The sequence below is a fragment of the Oncorhynchus masou genome, chromosome 2 (genome assembly GCF_036934945.1).
Source record: "Oncorhynchus masou masou isolate Uvic2021 chromosome 2, UVic_Omas_1.1, whole genome shotgun sequence".
In the NCBI taxonomy this organism is placed as follows: domain Eukaryota; kingdom Metazoa; phylum Chordata; class Actinopteri; order Salmoniformes; family Salmonidae; genus Oncorhynchus; species Oncorhynchus masou.
Window position 1 is genome coordinate 13435135 of NC_088213.1, and position 16890 is coordinate 13452024.

The 16890-nt window shown below is 43.8% G+C and overlaps 2 protein-coding genes across 3 annotated transcripts; one reads left to right on the top strand and one right to left on the bottom strand.

The window, feature by feature from the left end:
• Positions 1-2625: 2625 nt before the first annotated feature.
• Positions 2626-11333, bottom strand: asb7 (ankyrin repeat and SOCS box containing 7). 2 transcript variants are annotated; one of them, XM_064987848.1, is made up of 6 exons: positions 11052-11333; positions 10042-10154; positions 9498-9602; positions 9227-9380; positions 6586-7191; positions 2626-3922 (listed from the first exon to the last, which is right to left on the bottom strand). In XM_064987848.1, the coding sequence occupies exons 3-6, from the start codon at positions 9582-9584 to the stop codon at positions 3783-3785; spliced, it is 987 nt and encodes a 328-aa protein (XP_064843920.1). In that variant the 5' UTR covers positions 9585-9602; positions 10042-10154; positions 11052-11333; the 3' UTR covers positions 2626-3782. The 2 variants fall into 2 exon arrangements, with proteins under 2 accessions (XP_064843920.1, XP_064843930.1); XM_064987858.1 differs by lacking the exon at positions 10042-10154.
• Positions 11334-11555: 222 nt separating this feature from the next.
• Positions 11556-16748, top strand: lins1 (lines homolog 1). The gene is made up of 6 exons (XM_064987874.1): positions 11556-12215; positions 12311-12400; positions 12639-12780; positions 13044-13652; positions 14281-14464; positions 15998-16748. The coding sequence occupies exons 1-6, from the start codon at positions 11865-11867 to the stop codon at positions 16710-16712; spliced, it is 2091 nt and encodes a 696-aa protein (XP_064843946.1). The 5' UTR covers positions 11556-11864; the 3' UTR covers positions 16713-16748.
• Positions 16749-16890: the final 142 nt, after the last annotated feature.

Here is a 16890-nt window from a genome sequence, read left to right on the forward strand (position 1 = left end):
CTGTCATACAAAATGTTTTTTTTAAATCCAAAATCAGACAGAGGACATTAAACCACAGGAAATGCAACTGAAGTGTGGTTGTGGGAGGAACAACTAGTGACAGAACTAAAAACAAACTCTAGAATGAGTCTACCTGTCAGCTTAAATTCTGTGATTTGGCCCAAGAGCTTTTCCTGACTACATGACTTGGCCAGGAAAACCTTGGGGTGCTAGTTATGGGCTAAAATATCAGGGGTGTAATCATTAGTCCAAACAGTGAAAACAAGAGTTTCTATTGGACAAATTCAGCTTGGTCCCTCCCCGTATTGTTCCTTTTTGCAACAGAATCGGCATAATGAATACACCCCTGCCCATGGTTTTTCCTTGTCAGGCAGATTGTCAGAAAAACACTTGTCCATATCTATGATGCTGATCAATAGCAAGCAGTGTTTATATATATATATAGATATATATATATATATATATATACATACACACATACATACATACAGTACCACACACATACATACAGTACCAATCAAATGTTTGGACACACCTACTCATTCAAGAGTTTCTTTATTTTTACTATTTTCTACATTGTGGAATAAGTGTTAAATCAAAATATATTTTATATTTGAGATTCTTCAAAGTAGCCACCCTTTGCCTTGATGACAGCTTTGCACACGCTTGGCATTCTCTCAACCAGCTTCGCCTGGAATGCTTTTCCAACAGTTGGCTGCCTTTTCTTCACTCTGCAGTCCGACTCATCCCAAACCATCTCAATTGGGTTGAAGTCGGGTGATTGTGGAGGCCAGGTCATCTGATGCAGCACTCCATTATTCTCCTTGGTCAAATAGCCCTTATACACCCTGGAGGTGTGCTTTTGGGTCATTGTCCTGTGGAAAAATAAAAATGAAAGTCCCACTAAGCGCAAAACAGATGGGATGGCGTATCGCTGCTGAATGCTGTGGTAGCCATGCTGATTAAGTGTGCCTTGAATTCTAAATAAATCAGTGTTACCAGCAAAGCACCTCCATGTAACTCTAAAGAACTTATCCTCTGCAGCAGAGGTAACTCTGGGTCTTCCTTTCCTGTGGCGGTCCTCATGAGAGCCAGTTTCATCATAGCGCTTGATAGTTTTTGCAACTGCACTTGAAGAAACCTTCTGTATACCAACCCTACCTTGTCACAACACAACTGATTGGCTCAAACACACGAAGGGAAGAAATTCCACAAATTAACAAGGCAATGCTTTGTTGAAATGCATTCCATGAAGCCTCATGAAGCTGGCTGAGAGAATGCGAAGTGTGCAAAGCTGTTATCAAGGCAAAGGGTGGTGACTTGGAAGAATATAAAATATATTTAGATTTAACACTTTTCTGGTTACTACATGATCCCATGTGTCATTTCATAGTTTTTTTTACATTTTATTTTACCCCTTTTTCTCCCCAATTTCGTAGTGTCCAACTGTTTTTTTAGTAGCTACTATCTTGTCTCATCGCGACAACTCCCGTACGAGCTCGGGAGAGAACGAAGGTTGAAAGTCATGCGTCCTCCGATACACAACCCAACCAAGCCGCACTACTTCTTAACACAGCGCCATCCAACCTGGAAGCCAGCCGCACCAATGTGTCGGAGGAAACACCGTGCACCGGGCAACCTTGGTTAGCATGCACTGCGCCCGGCCCGCCACAGGAGTCGCTGATGCGCGATGAGACAAGGATATCCCTACCGGCCGAGCCCTCCCTAACCCGGACGGACGACGCTAGGCCAATTGTGCGTCGCCCCACGGACCTGGAATGAGTAGGTGTGTCCAAACTTTTGACTGGTACTACATATATACACACACACACACACACACACACACACACACATATATATATAAATAAAAACAAACTCCTTTCATTAACTAAGGATGGAGGATCAACCTGCATTTCAACATTTCTACCAGTTGGTTAAGGTAGGGGTAGGCAACTCAAACCGCGGGCTGATTTTTGTCGGAGCAGATGGTCGCAACGCCAGAACATATTTCTAATAATTTGTGCACTGCAAATTGAACACAACTAATCCCAAAAAGAAATCGTTATTTTCAAGTACAATTTCATACCTTGAGACACGATCATTTATTTATGGAAATACTTTAACTGATTTCCTAAATTAAATTTGTTTTTAGCTGAATTCCTGTTTGTCTTTTTTGACCCAAAAGGAAAATCCTGAGGGCTCGCGGTCGCCTGTTGCCGACCCCTGTTTTAAAGTCTCTGCAACAGAATAATGTGCTGTCGAAAAGTATTCAAAGTCAATTAGAAAAGTCTGCGCTTATAATTCAAATCAAATCTAAGGTAGGGAGCAGAGTACTGCCGTTTGACCACAGGCCAGATGCAAATTAAACAAAACATTGCATCAGCAAGAGGAAGACCTCTACCACCTCTTTATGTCTGTTCAGAATTACAACGCAGACATCACTTTGAAATGTTGGCCAAAAAACTATGCAAATACTGTCTTTGAAATCATGCAAAAATCTATGTAAACACCATTCATTAATATCAGTGACAATCAAAGTGATGGGGGAAAAAATGTGGATTAACCCTAAATTAACACAAATGTGAACAAATATGATTTAAAAACAGGGCCATTGACATTTAAACACAAATTCACTTATTTTATTCTTAACCCAATACCCGTTCCATCTCCCACAAAGTAAAAATCATTTAAACTAAATATTTAGTTTAAAAAATACACGTGCGTATCTTCTAAAACTCTTAAAAGACACGCAAACACATAGAAAAACAATACATGGGTCACATCAACAGCACACAATACCATCCAACAAACTCCAAATACATTAAGAATACAAGAGATCATCGCTTAAATAATTCTAGAAAAATATCTGCTGTACATATATGCCAATTATTTACATGTGTTTTGTTACCGATGTTTATGTCTGTACATGGTAACCATTGCAGACAGACTTCACCGAGCTGGATGACTCATCTTGTGAACACCTACTGTAAATGTGGACGACTCAGGCCTTCCCTCTACTGGAAACCCTCCTCGGTATCACTCACTTGTGAATCCTTCAATCAATCAATCAAGTCAAAACGGGTCTAATTTAGCCAACTCAAGCTTGAGTAAACTCAACGCTGAGCTTTTGTAATACTTGAATAATTAAGAGGTTTTGATAACCTGATTATTTGAAATGCTGTATCACAAGATTGACCCATTCTGCAACAAGTTTTACACATAAAAAAGAAGGAATGTCAGTCTGACAAATCTCTCTCTCTCGTGCTCAACTTGCCCAGATTTACCACAGCAAAGAAATGTGGGCGTCTTCATGAAAACTAATAGGAACACTTCATCTCCACAAAAACAATCATTGGCATGATGGACTGAAATGTGACATACATTATGGGCAACATGTCAGCAGCGAATCACCGGTCATCTCATTTCTATCGAAACAAGCTTTATTCCACAACAGGAATTAGGACTGCACCACTTCAACCATTCATCATGATTGAAACAAAGCCCGACTTGAAACATTGCCACCTGTTCCCATCCATCCAAAGACGTAATGCTGCTAACGCGGTTCGAAACACGGTCGAGAGAGAAAGATACTCCGTCTCCATCCGGCGACGTGTTTAAGTTACAAAGTGACCTCTGGAGGTTGTACAGAAACCTGGTCCTCCACCTCCTCCAGGCTTCAGACAACGGAAGGTAGTACAATGCTTGCATAGTCTGATGAAAGGAGAGAACAACGTTCTCCGTCTGCCTGGTTGGTGCGGTATATAAAAAAACAAGTCTTGTCATCACACGTTGTCAAACTTGTGTTTCAGGTAGTCTTTCATGACCTTGGCAATGGGCAGGTCCTCCAGAAACGTCAAGCTCTGGAGGCCAATGTGATGCCGGATGTTTATCCGACACATGTCCTGCAAAGTCCTGGGTTGTCCTGGAAAGATACAACACATCTGTTAAAGAGATGGAAGCAGATCGCCCTTCTCCACAACAGGACAGTAAGAACAGCTCATTCTACAATGGTGTGTATGAAATTAAAGGTTGAAGTTAAGCGTGTTTTGATAACTAATCTTGCGCAAAAGACTGAGGATGTACAAGGTGAGCAGAAGACTGGACGTCCCGCTGTTACAGGAGAGCCAGGGTGAGTCAGACCAGCATGTCTAGTGCCAATTTGCTCCTTTCACTTTGATTCTGAATCAAACTGAAACAAGCAGCTGGTCAGTAAACTCCCTCTCACTGTGACTTTAGATTATTCCACACTTCAAATGGGACAATAATGAGCCTTTCAAAACATGTTTCCCAAATTATCAGGCAGCTCACGGCCAAACACCCTCTTATTGGCAGTTTTAAAATGTTTAGGAATCTATTAGCATCCAGGAAGCTAGCTCTGGAGTGTTATCAGTCTAATGGGGCTAGAGAAAAAATGAACTCTCACACACAAGGGCAGGACCCAACCCAGCTGGATGGCCTCTCTCCCTGGCACCACACCCATACTGTCCCCACACCCATACTGTCCCCGTCTGTCACCACACCCATACTGTCCCCGTCTGTCACCACACCCATACTGTCCCCGTCTGTCACCACACCCATACTGTCCCCGTCTGTCACCACACCCATACTGTCCTCGTCTCTCCCAGTCTGTCACCACAACCATACTGTCCTCGTCTGTCACCACACCATACCAGTCTGTCTGTCACCACAACCATACTGTCACCACAACCTACTGTCCTCGTCTCTCCCCGTCTGTCACCACAACCACCACCACAACCATACTGTCCTCGTCTCTCCCCGTCTGTCACCACAACCATACTGTCCTCGTCTCTCCCCGTCTGTCACCACAACCATACTGTCCCCGTCTGTCACCACAACCATACTGTCCTCGTCTCTCCCCGTCTGTCACCACAACCCCGTCTGTCACAACACTGTCCTCGTCTCTCCCCGTCTGTCAACCATACTGTCCTCGTCTCTCCCCGTCTGTCACCACAACCATACTGTCCTCGTCTCTCCCCGTCTGTCACCACAACCATACTGTCCTCGTCTCTCCCCGTCTGTCACCACAACCATACTGTCCTCGTCTCTCCCCGTCTGTCACCACAACCATACTGTCCTCGTCTCTCCCCCTGTCACCACAACCATACTGTCCTCGTCTCTCCCCGTCACCACAACCATACTGTCCTCGTCTCTCCCCGTCACCACAACCATACTGTCCTCGTCTCTCCCTGTCACCACAACCATACTGTCCTCTCTGTGTCTGTCTGCAGTCTCCAGAACTAAGCTGTCCTTTCCTTTCTCCAGGTGAAACTGAACTAAAATCTCAAACCGGTGCGACAGCGCGGCACAGTGGTAGTGCTTTCTCCACTCTTCAGCTATAGGCTACCCCTTCATCCACATTCCACACTGTCTAAATAAAGACTAATTATATGGAAGATGAGTCACTTCTCCTTTACAAACCAAAGGCTTCAAGACACTCATTTATAGACTACAGGTGAAATATCAGTGTTGGTGAACCAACTTCAGCCAAGGTAGGTGTGAAATAATGTTTGGTTGTATTTCAACTTTTAAAAGACATTCTGGTTTCCATTTCATCTCTCTACATCCATCTAGTTGAGATGTCAGTGTTGGCAGCGACAGCCCTGGATGTAGCTAGGGGGCCGACGCTCTGCTCCCCAACCAACCCACCTGAGAAACAACCTACGGGAAACACCATACATCTATGGCATAATATACAATGAGCTTCATAAGAGCTGGGTGCCATTCATCCTTCAACAAGGCCCTGCTAGCCGCAACAGATGGGTTCATCCACTGAGGTAGTCAGTGTAATCAATAAGGGGGGATATGTGATCTGGCTGATCGTTTGCTATGGTCTGAATGAATAGAGGGGTCTGACTTCACATGGCTGTCAGTCTGAAATAGCACAGCAGGTCTTCGTCCCAAATGGCCACCCCATTCGCTACATAGTGCACTACTTTTGACCAGAGCCCTATGGGGATTATACAGTATAGGGTGCCATTTGGGAGCAGGCCAGAGCTCTTTGATATCTCCATATCAAAGTTCAGTGAGAAACACAGAGGAATGCAGCAGGGCATTGTGCCTCTCTAAAATGATTTCTGCTTCAGGTAACATCATGCCTCCCCCAACAGAAGACTGGTCATTATAAAACCATGACAACGCTCCCTGTCCCTATGCTTTTGGAGGTTCTTTTTCTCCTCTCAACTTACAATCTCGCTCCAACACTTCCTGAAACGGACTTGAAGCGTTCCCATTGCCCGGTCCTGTTTTGACTTCATGTTTCTGTTCAGGTTCATAGAAAGCCCTCATTTACTTTACTGGTCTGATGTGCACAAATGTTTTTGACAACCAACAACGAATGTTAAGTTGTATTGATACATTGGCAATTATATTTAACTCATCTTTGGATGTTAATTTTAGGGTGTCATCGTTCTGCTTGTCTGATAAAGCAATCTAGGGGAAACGCTGAGTCCCAGTCAAGCCATGACATTATATTAAAAGCAGTGTTTATATCCACTAGCGATACGGTACTAGTACTACTAACAGCCCAGTGTCCCCAGACGGTGCCCCTCCCTGCCCAAGACTTACTGGTGACCTCCTGTAGGAAGTCCAGGCAGGGCCGGCTGATTCCAGACATGCTCGACGACACCGCCACGGGAGTCTGGCCCTCGTAGTTCCTTGTGTTGGTGTCGGCGCCGTACTTGTAAAGCATCTGAGCACACAGCACGTCGTCTCGTAGTGCCGATAGGTGCAACGGGGTCTGCCCGTCCTCGAGGCGACCCAGGTTAGTGTCCGCACCCCGCTGCAGGAACATACGACAGTAGGAATGATTCCCCTTGATGACGGCGTAGCGCAGCAGGAAGCCATTTTGAATGTCGATGTTGGCGCTGTGGTCCAGCAGGATTCTCACGCAGCTGGAGCGCTCACGGATGATAGCGAGTTGGAGGGGCGTGGTGCCCTTGTCGCTGAGGGGATCCACCTCGGCACGGAACTCAAGGAGGAGCCGCACGAAAGAGTCGCGGCCATAGTGGGCAGCCACATGCAGCGGCGTCCAGCCATCGTTGCTCTTGGCATTGATGATGTCGCTGCGGAAGTCAGACTCCAGCATGAGGCGGGCGATGCGCGCACGGCCGTGCATGGCGGCATAGTGGAGCGCCGTGAAGCCACCAATGAAGTCCTTTACTGTGGGGTCGGCTGTGGGGGAGATAGACAGGGGACAAGGGGGGGTGAGGGGAACTGTCTTCTACAGGCTCTTTATTACAACACAAAATGGTACATTCAGTTAAAACACTAACAAATAACAAATCAGAGAGCGAGAGAGAGAGAGAGAGGAGAAACAAGAGGATGGACTATTGAGTGACAGCTGCGTAAAACATTAAAGGGACAATCTGCAATTACTACATCCATTTCTAAACTTACAAATTAATGATATGTTTCCATTGATTTTTGAAGAATATAACTTATGCCTCATGAGTGCAGTTCAACTATCATACCCCATCAGAACCAATAATACAAGCTTGTTTTACTCCAATCTTTGTAAACAAAGTAAATGTAAACAATCGCTCCACAGCCTAAAAAAATGGTTTAAACTATACTTTGATATGACGGATGGTCAGTCCTTGCATCCATTGCTCTGTCTATGAATTTGAGGGTGGTTACAGTTCAACAGTCCCACCTCTCAGCTTTTTAACAAAACAGGAGCGGGGATTCCACTGTGTTATTATTTCATCTGCTGATTGCCACTTTAAAGTCTGCTGTGGTGTGAAAGGAAAGAGTGGGCAGGCAGATGCTGGAGCATTAGAACAATTAGCATCAGTGAGACAGAGTGTGAAAGCGGGGTCAGGGGTTAAAGTCCTGCTATTTCAATTAGCCAAGGCCGAGAGTGCAGGTAATGACCACGTCAGTGTCTGCTTGGGCCTAGGCTAAATCCAGAGGGGAATTTTCCATTCAAACAGCCTTGTTAAAAATGGCTGGCTCCCCTCTTATCCAACATAAATCCATTAGGTAGGCTGTTTGACTGACCAGCAAAGGGATTATTTTTAGCGTATCGTTAAATTATTTTAGACAATTAAGTCAAGGGTAACAAAATACTCTCTTGCTTTGTTGGTTATGCATACATTTCAACAGTCTCAATTGTTCTGCGCATAATCCAAAATAAACCCCTGACTCGTCCAATGAGCTCTTCAGAGAAAGACAGTTACTGAGAGACTTGGTCTACAGCGCCCTCTGGACTTGATGTAATGATCACTGCATCTACATGATTTGGAATCAAAATCTGTACACATTTTAATAGCATTAAATAAAAACAATAAATGACTGCAACACTATTCCATCATAATTCCACAAAATGAACATGATTTTCACTCTGCTCAGAAGCATAATGTTAAACTGCTATAGGGTAAAGTTTCCTATAGGTACAGATCTAGGATGAGCTTCCCCCTCCCCAGTCCTAACCTTAACCATTAGTGGGGAAAATGTAAAACCGAACCAAGATCAGCATCTAGAGGCAACTTCACCCTACAGCCTATATACCATGTTAGAATGACCTGGGAGTGAAGCTGTGGAGAAGATAAACTGCTGCCATTCCCAGACTGGTTATATACTGCCATCTATAGACCAACAATTCAAAGGTGGAGTTTGATTCAGGTTGCACTGTCACAGTGCACCAATATGAAATATATCTCAAACAAACAGCACATGTGAAAGGATAATCATTATGAACAAATATGTGATGAGATGACTGATATAAAGCCACTGAATGGATGCATGAAGCATCATATGGCAGCCCCTTGATGAGTGACAACCATTTCCTCTGCTCGTCGCCTTTTCTTTGGGAACATGGATTCTGACAAATCCTTTCATCGACCTTGTCACCAGGCCAATTGTGAAAAGTCTTTCCCTAGCACCCATCTCTACTAACACTTGGCCTCCATTGGTTTCAATTTAGCCGTGACTATAACCTTGGGGGCTTTTTGAGCTCTGCCAAGGAAAAAGAAAGAAGGCGGAACACTGCATTTAACGTGTGACAACAGCACAGGAGGCTGCTAAAGGGAGGACGGCTCATAAAAATAAATAATGGCTGGAACGGAGCAGATGGAATCTAACACATGGAAACCATGTGTATGATACAATTCCACTGACTCCGCTCCAGCCATTAGTAGGAGCCCGTCCTATCCAATTAAGGTGCACCCAACCTCCTGTGGACCAAAACCCCAGACCCCGTATTCACCTCCGTGCTCCAGGAAGACCCGGACACATCTCTCCTTCCCCTTGGCAGCGGAGAAGTGGAGCAGGGTCCACCCGTTGGCATCACGGATCTTCGGAGAGTAGCCTTGCTCCAGCATCTTCCTGACAGTGTACACATCCCCCGCTGCCACTGCAGCCTGGAGCAAAGACAGTACAAACCAAGAGCATTAGCATTCATCTCTAGCATAAGCAGTCATTTACCAGTGGGAAATGCTAACAGTAGAGTAGACCGTCTTGGTATTAAGTGTCTTTGCCTGTATCTGCAGCTCCTCTTGAAGCTCGGGGTTCCTTCTACAGTGATGGTTCAGCATCCTGTTACATCTCGTAAGGGGAGGGGTCATCCACACCTAGTCCTCTGTCTGGAGAGTTGAGACAGTAAACACGTAAGCTGCATCATTTAATTTGGGTTATTAGCCAAAAAATAGCTAGGCCTTCATTTTGATAACAGTACATCGTCATGGATACATGTGTGTTATTGGTATAAATCAGCCGACTATACATTAACAGGTTTTCTAAATCCAACTGTTCCGCTGGGATCAAAAGCCGTTGCACATTCTAGTTCTAGCACATCTCATTCAATGAACCAAGTGCTTGAGGGGTGTTCGGGTGGAATAGAGGAAATCTGTTAGACAACTGGGGGTCCCCACTGCACTATACCACAGTGAAACAGGTAGGCTATTTTATGCTTGGCAGGAACCAGGGTTGGTGACCACCGCAGCACCACTTCTGGGTGCGCAGAACACTTGTATACTTTATGGACCCTATGGTATTCCATACTGAGCAGCAGCAGATGTTCACCTTTTGTCAAGCTTGATTATGTAGTTAAGACAATTTTCATGTGTCTCTCTTGCGCAACAGTACGACAGACAGATAAGAACTCCACTCAAATGGATTGTGGGCTAGCACAGACTCTGAAAAAAACCCAAAGACAATTTAATGAGTATTCACATTCATCAGTTTATATTACCCAATAGAAGGCATTAAAAAACATACTGCATTGACAATCGTAACATTATGACAGCAACTGAGAAATTGGAATAGCTAAACATTTCACATAAATGTAATGTTAGCTTCTATCCAAATGGGATGGCGGTATGATAGCTATAACTACCTAGATACCGTTGAATGTAAAAACAAGCAAGCTAGTAGGCTAATTGCTTACAATACGATACAAACAAAAGCTAACTAGTAGTGGTTAGCTAGCTTACTTGCTAACAGTTAGATTGCTACCTGTATTGGAAGGTCGGCTGCTGCCTTTCGTCTTCCAAATTAGGGCAATGTTGTAGCTATAGCGGTGTTCTTTAAAGCTAGACTAGACCATGCATTTCAGACAAAGTTTAATTAAAAATAATCCACAGCAACCTAGTTATCCAAGTAGCCACTGGCCAGCTAATAGTTAGCTAACTATGTACTCAAACAATGGAATGTTAGCTAGTTAGCTAACGTTAGCTAGCTAGTACTGCGACCCCAACTTGTTCCACTCCTCTCTAACTTATTTTAATTATAGATCTACATGCCCACAAACTACGGCATGATACTACGGTACACTGCGCTGATATATTGCTATATATACACACAATTCCCTTTTAAGGAAGAAATTAATCGATCAACTACTGCTGGTTAGCAATTAGCCTAAATCGTTACCCAGTTTTTCAAGCTACTAGGAATGCATTGGATTTCAGAGTTTTAAAACATTTGTAACAATTTAATAGCTATGTGAACATGTGCACGACTCGAGAAGGCAACCATACTTCAACTACACAAGGTAGGTGTTAGCTAGCTTTGATGAATTAATGCATTATTCTTACTCAAAATAAGAAGCTAGCAGGATTGCTAGCCATTCTCCACCGATGCGAACCCCCAATTTCAACGGGCTTGTTTTAGCCAATCAGGCACAAGGAGCAAGGAATTTGAGCTGTCAAATCAGCATCCTTCTACAAAACTTTATGAACTTCAGTCTGTTTAGCTCGATTTCTAACAAAGTAGGCCAACGGTTTCTATGGCTATAATTCTTTTCATTGTTAACACAATAGAATGAGTGAACTCCTTCCCAATTTTCTACTAAATGTTATCGCACGCTATACTTCCGTGTTCAGTCACGTGGTGCACTGTCTGTACACAACACAGCCAGAACCTAAAATTAAGATAATACTTTAAAAAAGAAAATTACAAATTGATATTTTAAATACAATATAGACTAAATTGGTCATTTTCGGTCCAGAAACGTTAGGATGTACGACAACATTTAAAGTGTTTCAACTGTACATTATACATCGCACTACAAGTCACAGCATGCAACGCAAACCAAACAGGAAGAGATGTTAACAATTATTGTTTCGAGATGGTCGGTGCAAAGTCGAAGAATGCTTGTTTTTCAAAAGATAAATTAATTGCGGCGGGATATCATTTTAATATTCAGTGTTGCGCCATACAAAAGTGTACAGAAAACATGTATAATACCATCCTTGCAATTTATTTTATGCACGCTTAGTAAAGTGTAGAATGTGGTTCGCGTGGCAGAAATCTAATCAAAATCCGAAAAACTCTGTGCTACTTTTTTTTTTCAGATTGACCACTGCCAAGACCTTCGTGATCATTGAAAACCCAAACGCTGTGTCAACATGAATGAACAATTTCATGTCCTAAATGATGCTTACAGAAGTTTATTGTCGAGAACATCACCCAGCAAAATGAGTAGCCATGAGTTGGCATCCTCCATGTTCACATGTGTATGTGAACTGACTCTTGATGCCAGTGATGGTTCTCAGCATCAGGACCAGTCCAGAGATCTCCTAACGTCCTCCAAATATTCTCCAAACCCAAATGGAACTGAACTGGCTTGTCTTGTGTTGACTCTGGTGGAGAAAATAAGCTCCAAGCTGACATCTCAACAACTGTCTCAAGAAACCAGCCTTTACTTCAAAGATGTTTCTACAGTATTATTCCAGCATATGGATTTTATGTCCAAACTTGTGAGTTTGGTTTCCTGCATATAATTGGAAAATATATTTGTATTGTACTTTGGGTTTCTTTATAGTAATAACATTTTTGTTTCCACCTCCCACAGGTTCACCTTGCCTGCTGCAAGGACAGGTTGCTGTCTCATCTAGCTGCAAAGAGTGTATCCTCCTATGTTATTTTTGAGCTGCGTTGCTTTGTGAGTTTTCTGATTGCTCTCATATCTTGTGTGATTTATGACTATATTGTATTGCATAGTCAAGTAAGTTATATTGAATACTAGTCAAGTAACTCTTGGAGTTCTGTGTGCATCAGACAGTCTCACATTAGAGAACCCAAATCTGTCACCTGATACTGTAAAATCCTATTCACACACAGGTCTACCAGGCTTTATTTAAGCAGATTCTTACATTCAGTTCTCTCTTTTTTTTGACTAGAATACAGTCAACCAGATATGGGAATGGAGGTGCTTGCAAGTGCTCCAGAACCCTTGCTCTGGCAACGAACTGGATGCATGCACATGGTCACTTACCACTGTCCTGAAAGCAGTTCTAAAAGAAACATCAGAATATAAACCTGGTATTGAAACACAATTCATCCATCAATTGTACCAACATGTGTCTTTTATTTGACTCCAAATAAGTTCCACTTGGTGCCAAATCCTATGTATTTACCATGTATTTACGTGGTAGTCAGGCCACATAGGCTGGAATAGTGTAACTACAGTGTGGCTATGAGTGTTGACATTGTAATTGTATTCTACCTACCTATGCATCTTCCATGTCAATACAATGTACATTGGTTTTAGCCACAGTGGGGCCTTCTCTTTCTTTTCCCCTCAGGGACTGTGGAGAAACTTCTTGCCACATTCGACACAGCTCTCACTGCTGCTTACTCCCAGCTTGTCCCTGTAGAGAGTCTGGGCCATGGGAACTCTGCATCATACCCCAGTAGTAGCATGGCAGACTGGGCTACAACTCTGACTAACCTCCTACACTTACTGGAAGTGCTCACTGCAGCCAGGTTCAAACTAAGCACCACCAGTGTCTGTTTCACCAGCTCAAGGCTCTCCCTCGTACAGGCATCGGCGCTACTGCGGATAGTCGACTCTCATGTCCACTACTTTGTGAAGAAGCAAGTGCTTCTGCTTTTAAAGAGGATTCTCCTTCAGAAGGCAGGCGAGGACATGGGTTTTGGCGAGGCGTCCTCTCTAACGCATGGAGATGATCACATGACCAGTGACATTCTTACACTGGCTGATGATGTGTTGCAGGCAGTGCACACTGATTGGTTACAGTGTGTTCCAGTGGAGTCGGCGGCCATTTTCTTTGGAGGGACAGGCCAATCGTGTGGCGGGAGCAGTGATGCGTTCGATCATGTGATGCTGAGGGCTGTTAGTCTAGTTGTGCTCAAGTCACTGGAATACAAAATCCAATCTGCTGGTGGGAAAGGTAATATAGGACTATTTGTAAATGTTATTAACCATATCTACGCTAGGCACAATGTTTATTCTACCTTAAAGGTAGACTCAGCGAAATGATGTTGCCACGAGCAGCACCGCAGATATTGAGAAGAGAGACATGCAATAATTTCCCTCTCACACAGTCATGCACAGTATCTGCGCATGTGCATGTGTTCGCTTTGCTCTGTTTGAGTGTAGTAGCCACGGTACCAAAACAGCGATGTTGAGCCTCGTGGAAGTTGTTGCAGGAATTGACCCACTGTGCTGTTTACTTTCTGCATCTGTCATATCGCTGAGTCTAACTTTAACATGACTAGTTTCTAAATCTCAAATAATCAGAAGGAGAAAAACATGATGACAGGAACGATAATTCAGACAGATGTATACAATAGGGGGCAATGTTTCCCAACACATAACACACAAGAACAGTATTTCACTAAGTATTGTCTCTCTCAAGGCAAAAGTTCCTCAGGACCCCTAACCACAGGTCTAGAATCAGATTACCCTACCCAGATCCAAACCTTAACCATTATGGCTGTGAAAATATCTGATCTGGAATCATTGAGTAGAGGCAACTTTTACCCACTCTGACCATTCACTTGTCTCTGGTCCCACAGGTGTATGTAATACCATAGGCATCCATGGCTATTTAAGTGCGTTGCTGCTGTTCCTGAGGCAGCGTGGGGTCCAGCTGAAGCAGGGTTCTCACTCCTGCTGCTGGGTGTCCTTGGTGTTTGGAGAGCAGGACGACGACATGATGGAAGCAGCAAAGGCTTTACTCCTACTATACCTCCATCACAGGTACCATACCACCTAATACATACCTTCATTCTTTTTTTTATTTCACCTTTATTTAACCAGGTAGGCTAGTTGAGAACAAGTTCTCATTTACAACTGTGACCTGACCAAGAAAAAGCAAAGCAGTGCCACAATAAACAACACAGAGTTACACATAAACTAACGTACAGTCAATAACACAATGGAAAAATCTACAATAAATAGGCCATAGTAGCGAAGTAATTACAATTTAGCAAATTAACACTGGAGTGATAGATGTGCAGATGATGATGTGCAAGTAGAAATGCTGGTGTGAAAAAGAGCACACACAAAAGTAAATAAAAACAATATGGGGAGGTAGGTAGTTGGATGGGCTATTTACAGATGGGCTGTATACAGCTGCAGTGATCGGTAAGCTGCTCAGATAGCTGATACTTAAAGTTAGTGAGGGAGATATAAGTCTCCAGCTTAACCGATTTTTGCAATTCATTCCAGTCGTTGGCAGCAGAGAACTGGAAGGAAAGGCGGCCAAAGGAAGCGTTGGCTTTGGGGATGACAACAAGAGCATACAGGTCGCAGTGGTGGATGGTATATGGGGATTTGGTGACAAAACAGATGGCACTGTGATAGACTGCATCCAGTTTGCTGAGTAGGGTGTTGGAGCCTATTTTGTAAATTACATTACAAGTCGAGGATCGGTAGTATAGTCAGTTCTACGAGGGTATGTTTGGAAGTGTGAGTGAAGTAGGCTTTGTTGCGAAATAGGAAGCCAATTCTAGATTTCATTTTGGATTGGAGATGCTTAATATGAGTCTGGAAGGAGAGTTTAAGGTCTAGCAAGACACCTAGGTATTTGTAGTAGTCCACACAAGTCAGAACCGTCCAGAGTAGTGATGCTAGTCGGGCGGGCCAGTGTGGGCAGTGATTGGTTGAATAGCATGCATTTAGTTTTACTAGCGTTTTCAGAGCGGTTGGAGGCCACAGAATGAGTGTTGTATGGCATTGAAGCTCGTTTGGAGGTTTGTTAACACAGTGTCCAAGGAAGGGCCAGATGTATACAGAATGGTGTCGTCTGCGTAGAGGTGGATTAAGGAATCACCCGCGCAAGAGCGACATCGTTGATATATACAGTGAAAAGAGTCGGCCCAAGAATTGAACCCCGTGGTACCGCCAAAGAGACTGCCAGAGGTTGGGACAACATGGATGAACAGTAAGAGTAGAATGGCTGGTTTATAATACTGAAACACTGGCTGATGGACAAAAGGCTGTATTTCTATGTGGCTTTCTTTTAGATTAATTCTGAATTGCAGTTTTGTCAGTGGTTGGTTTGATTCTGCTTATGAAAATCTGACATTTTGATATCTCTGATTATCTAAGACCAGTCGCCTACATAATGGAGTAGGTTGAGAACCTGATTGGACCAATTTCCCAGACACTGGACTAAAAACAATGCTCAATGCAGATGCTGGCAAATCCAGGATTAGTCTTATTTTGTGTCCGGGAAACAAGCCTATTATGTCCTTGAGATGTCTGACTCTTCTGTCTGTCTTCCTACAGAGTGTCCTCTGACCTGGAAGCTGATGCTGTGTGTGTTGTTGGCGGCAACCCCCACTGTCACTTTCTCTTCCTCCTCCGCAACATCTCCTTCGACCACAGCATTCTCCTCGATTTCCTCATCTCAACGGAAACCTGCTTCCTCGAGTACTTTGTCCGTTACCTAAAACACCTCCGGGACGACTGGGAAGGCTTCCGAACGGTCTGTCAGAAGATAGATGGGTCGGACCGGTGTAAACTGAGCTGGAAGATTAGCCAGAAAGACGATCAACTATTGGACAACCTGAGAGAGGAACTCCACCAGTCGTTGTGTGCCTCTCGTGGAAGCGTGTCTACATCCAGCTATTCTGGAGGATCAGTTACCTTCGTGGACCCAGAGCCAGCTCCCTGTCTGCAGCCCAGCTTGTGTCTGCCTTCAGGGAGAGCAACTGTCCCGGCCTCTACTCCCCCTCTCCGTCTGGTGGACTACGGCAGCTCAGAGGAGTCTGAGACTGAGGACGGTGACCTCCCATCAGGCCTTACACAGGATAGGCTACACAGTGACTCTGTGGTTCACACACACAACAGCCACTCTTTTGATAGGACTGTTATGTGTCTGACAGAGCTCAGAGTGGTGGTGACTAGACTGCAGAGGAGGAGTCTGTTCCCTTACAATGCCACCTCGCTCTTGAAACTGCTGACACAGATTGAAGCGAAGAGATGTTGTTCACAGCGTTGAACTCCGTAATGATGTAATAAATGTTACATGGTGGTAAATGCATTTGGTCTCATTTGTAATATTTTGAGTGTTGTAAAATTCCTATAACATTACCAAAATTCCCAGTTTGACAGAAATACATTTGCTTTTGGAAGATTCCTGGAATCAGGATGGAATAAGCATGAATTGTGGGAATCCT

Coding starts and splice junctions, on each gene's coding strand:
- asb7 (XM_064987858.1), bottom strand. CDS start 9,584: ATGACCCCTCCCCTTACGAGATGTAACAGGATGCTGAACCATCACTGT. Junction 9,381..9,497: donor AAGAGGAGCTGCAGATACAG/GCAAAGACACTT, acceptor TCTTTGCTCCAG/GCTGCAGTGGCAGCGGGGGA. Junction 3,923..6,585: donor CTTCCTACAGGAGGTCACCA/GTAAGTCTTGGG, acceptor GTATCTTTCCAG/GACAACCCAGGACTTTGCAG.
- lins1 (XM_064987874.1), top strand. CDS start 11,865: ATGAATGAACAATTTCATGTCCTAAATGATGCTTACAGAAGTTTATTG. Junction 12,216..12,310: donor TGGATTTTATGTCCAAACTT/GTGAGTTTGGTT, acceptor CACCTCCCACAG/GTTCACCTTGCCTGCTGCAA. Junction 12,781..13,043: donor AACATCAGAATATAAACCTG/GTATTGAAACAC, acceptor TTTTCCCCTCAG/GGACTGTGGAGAAACTTCTT.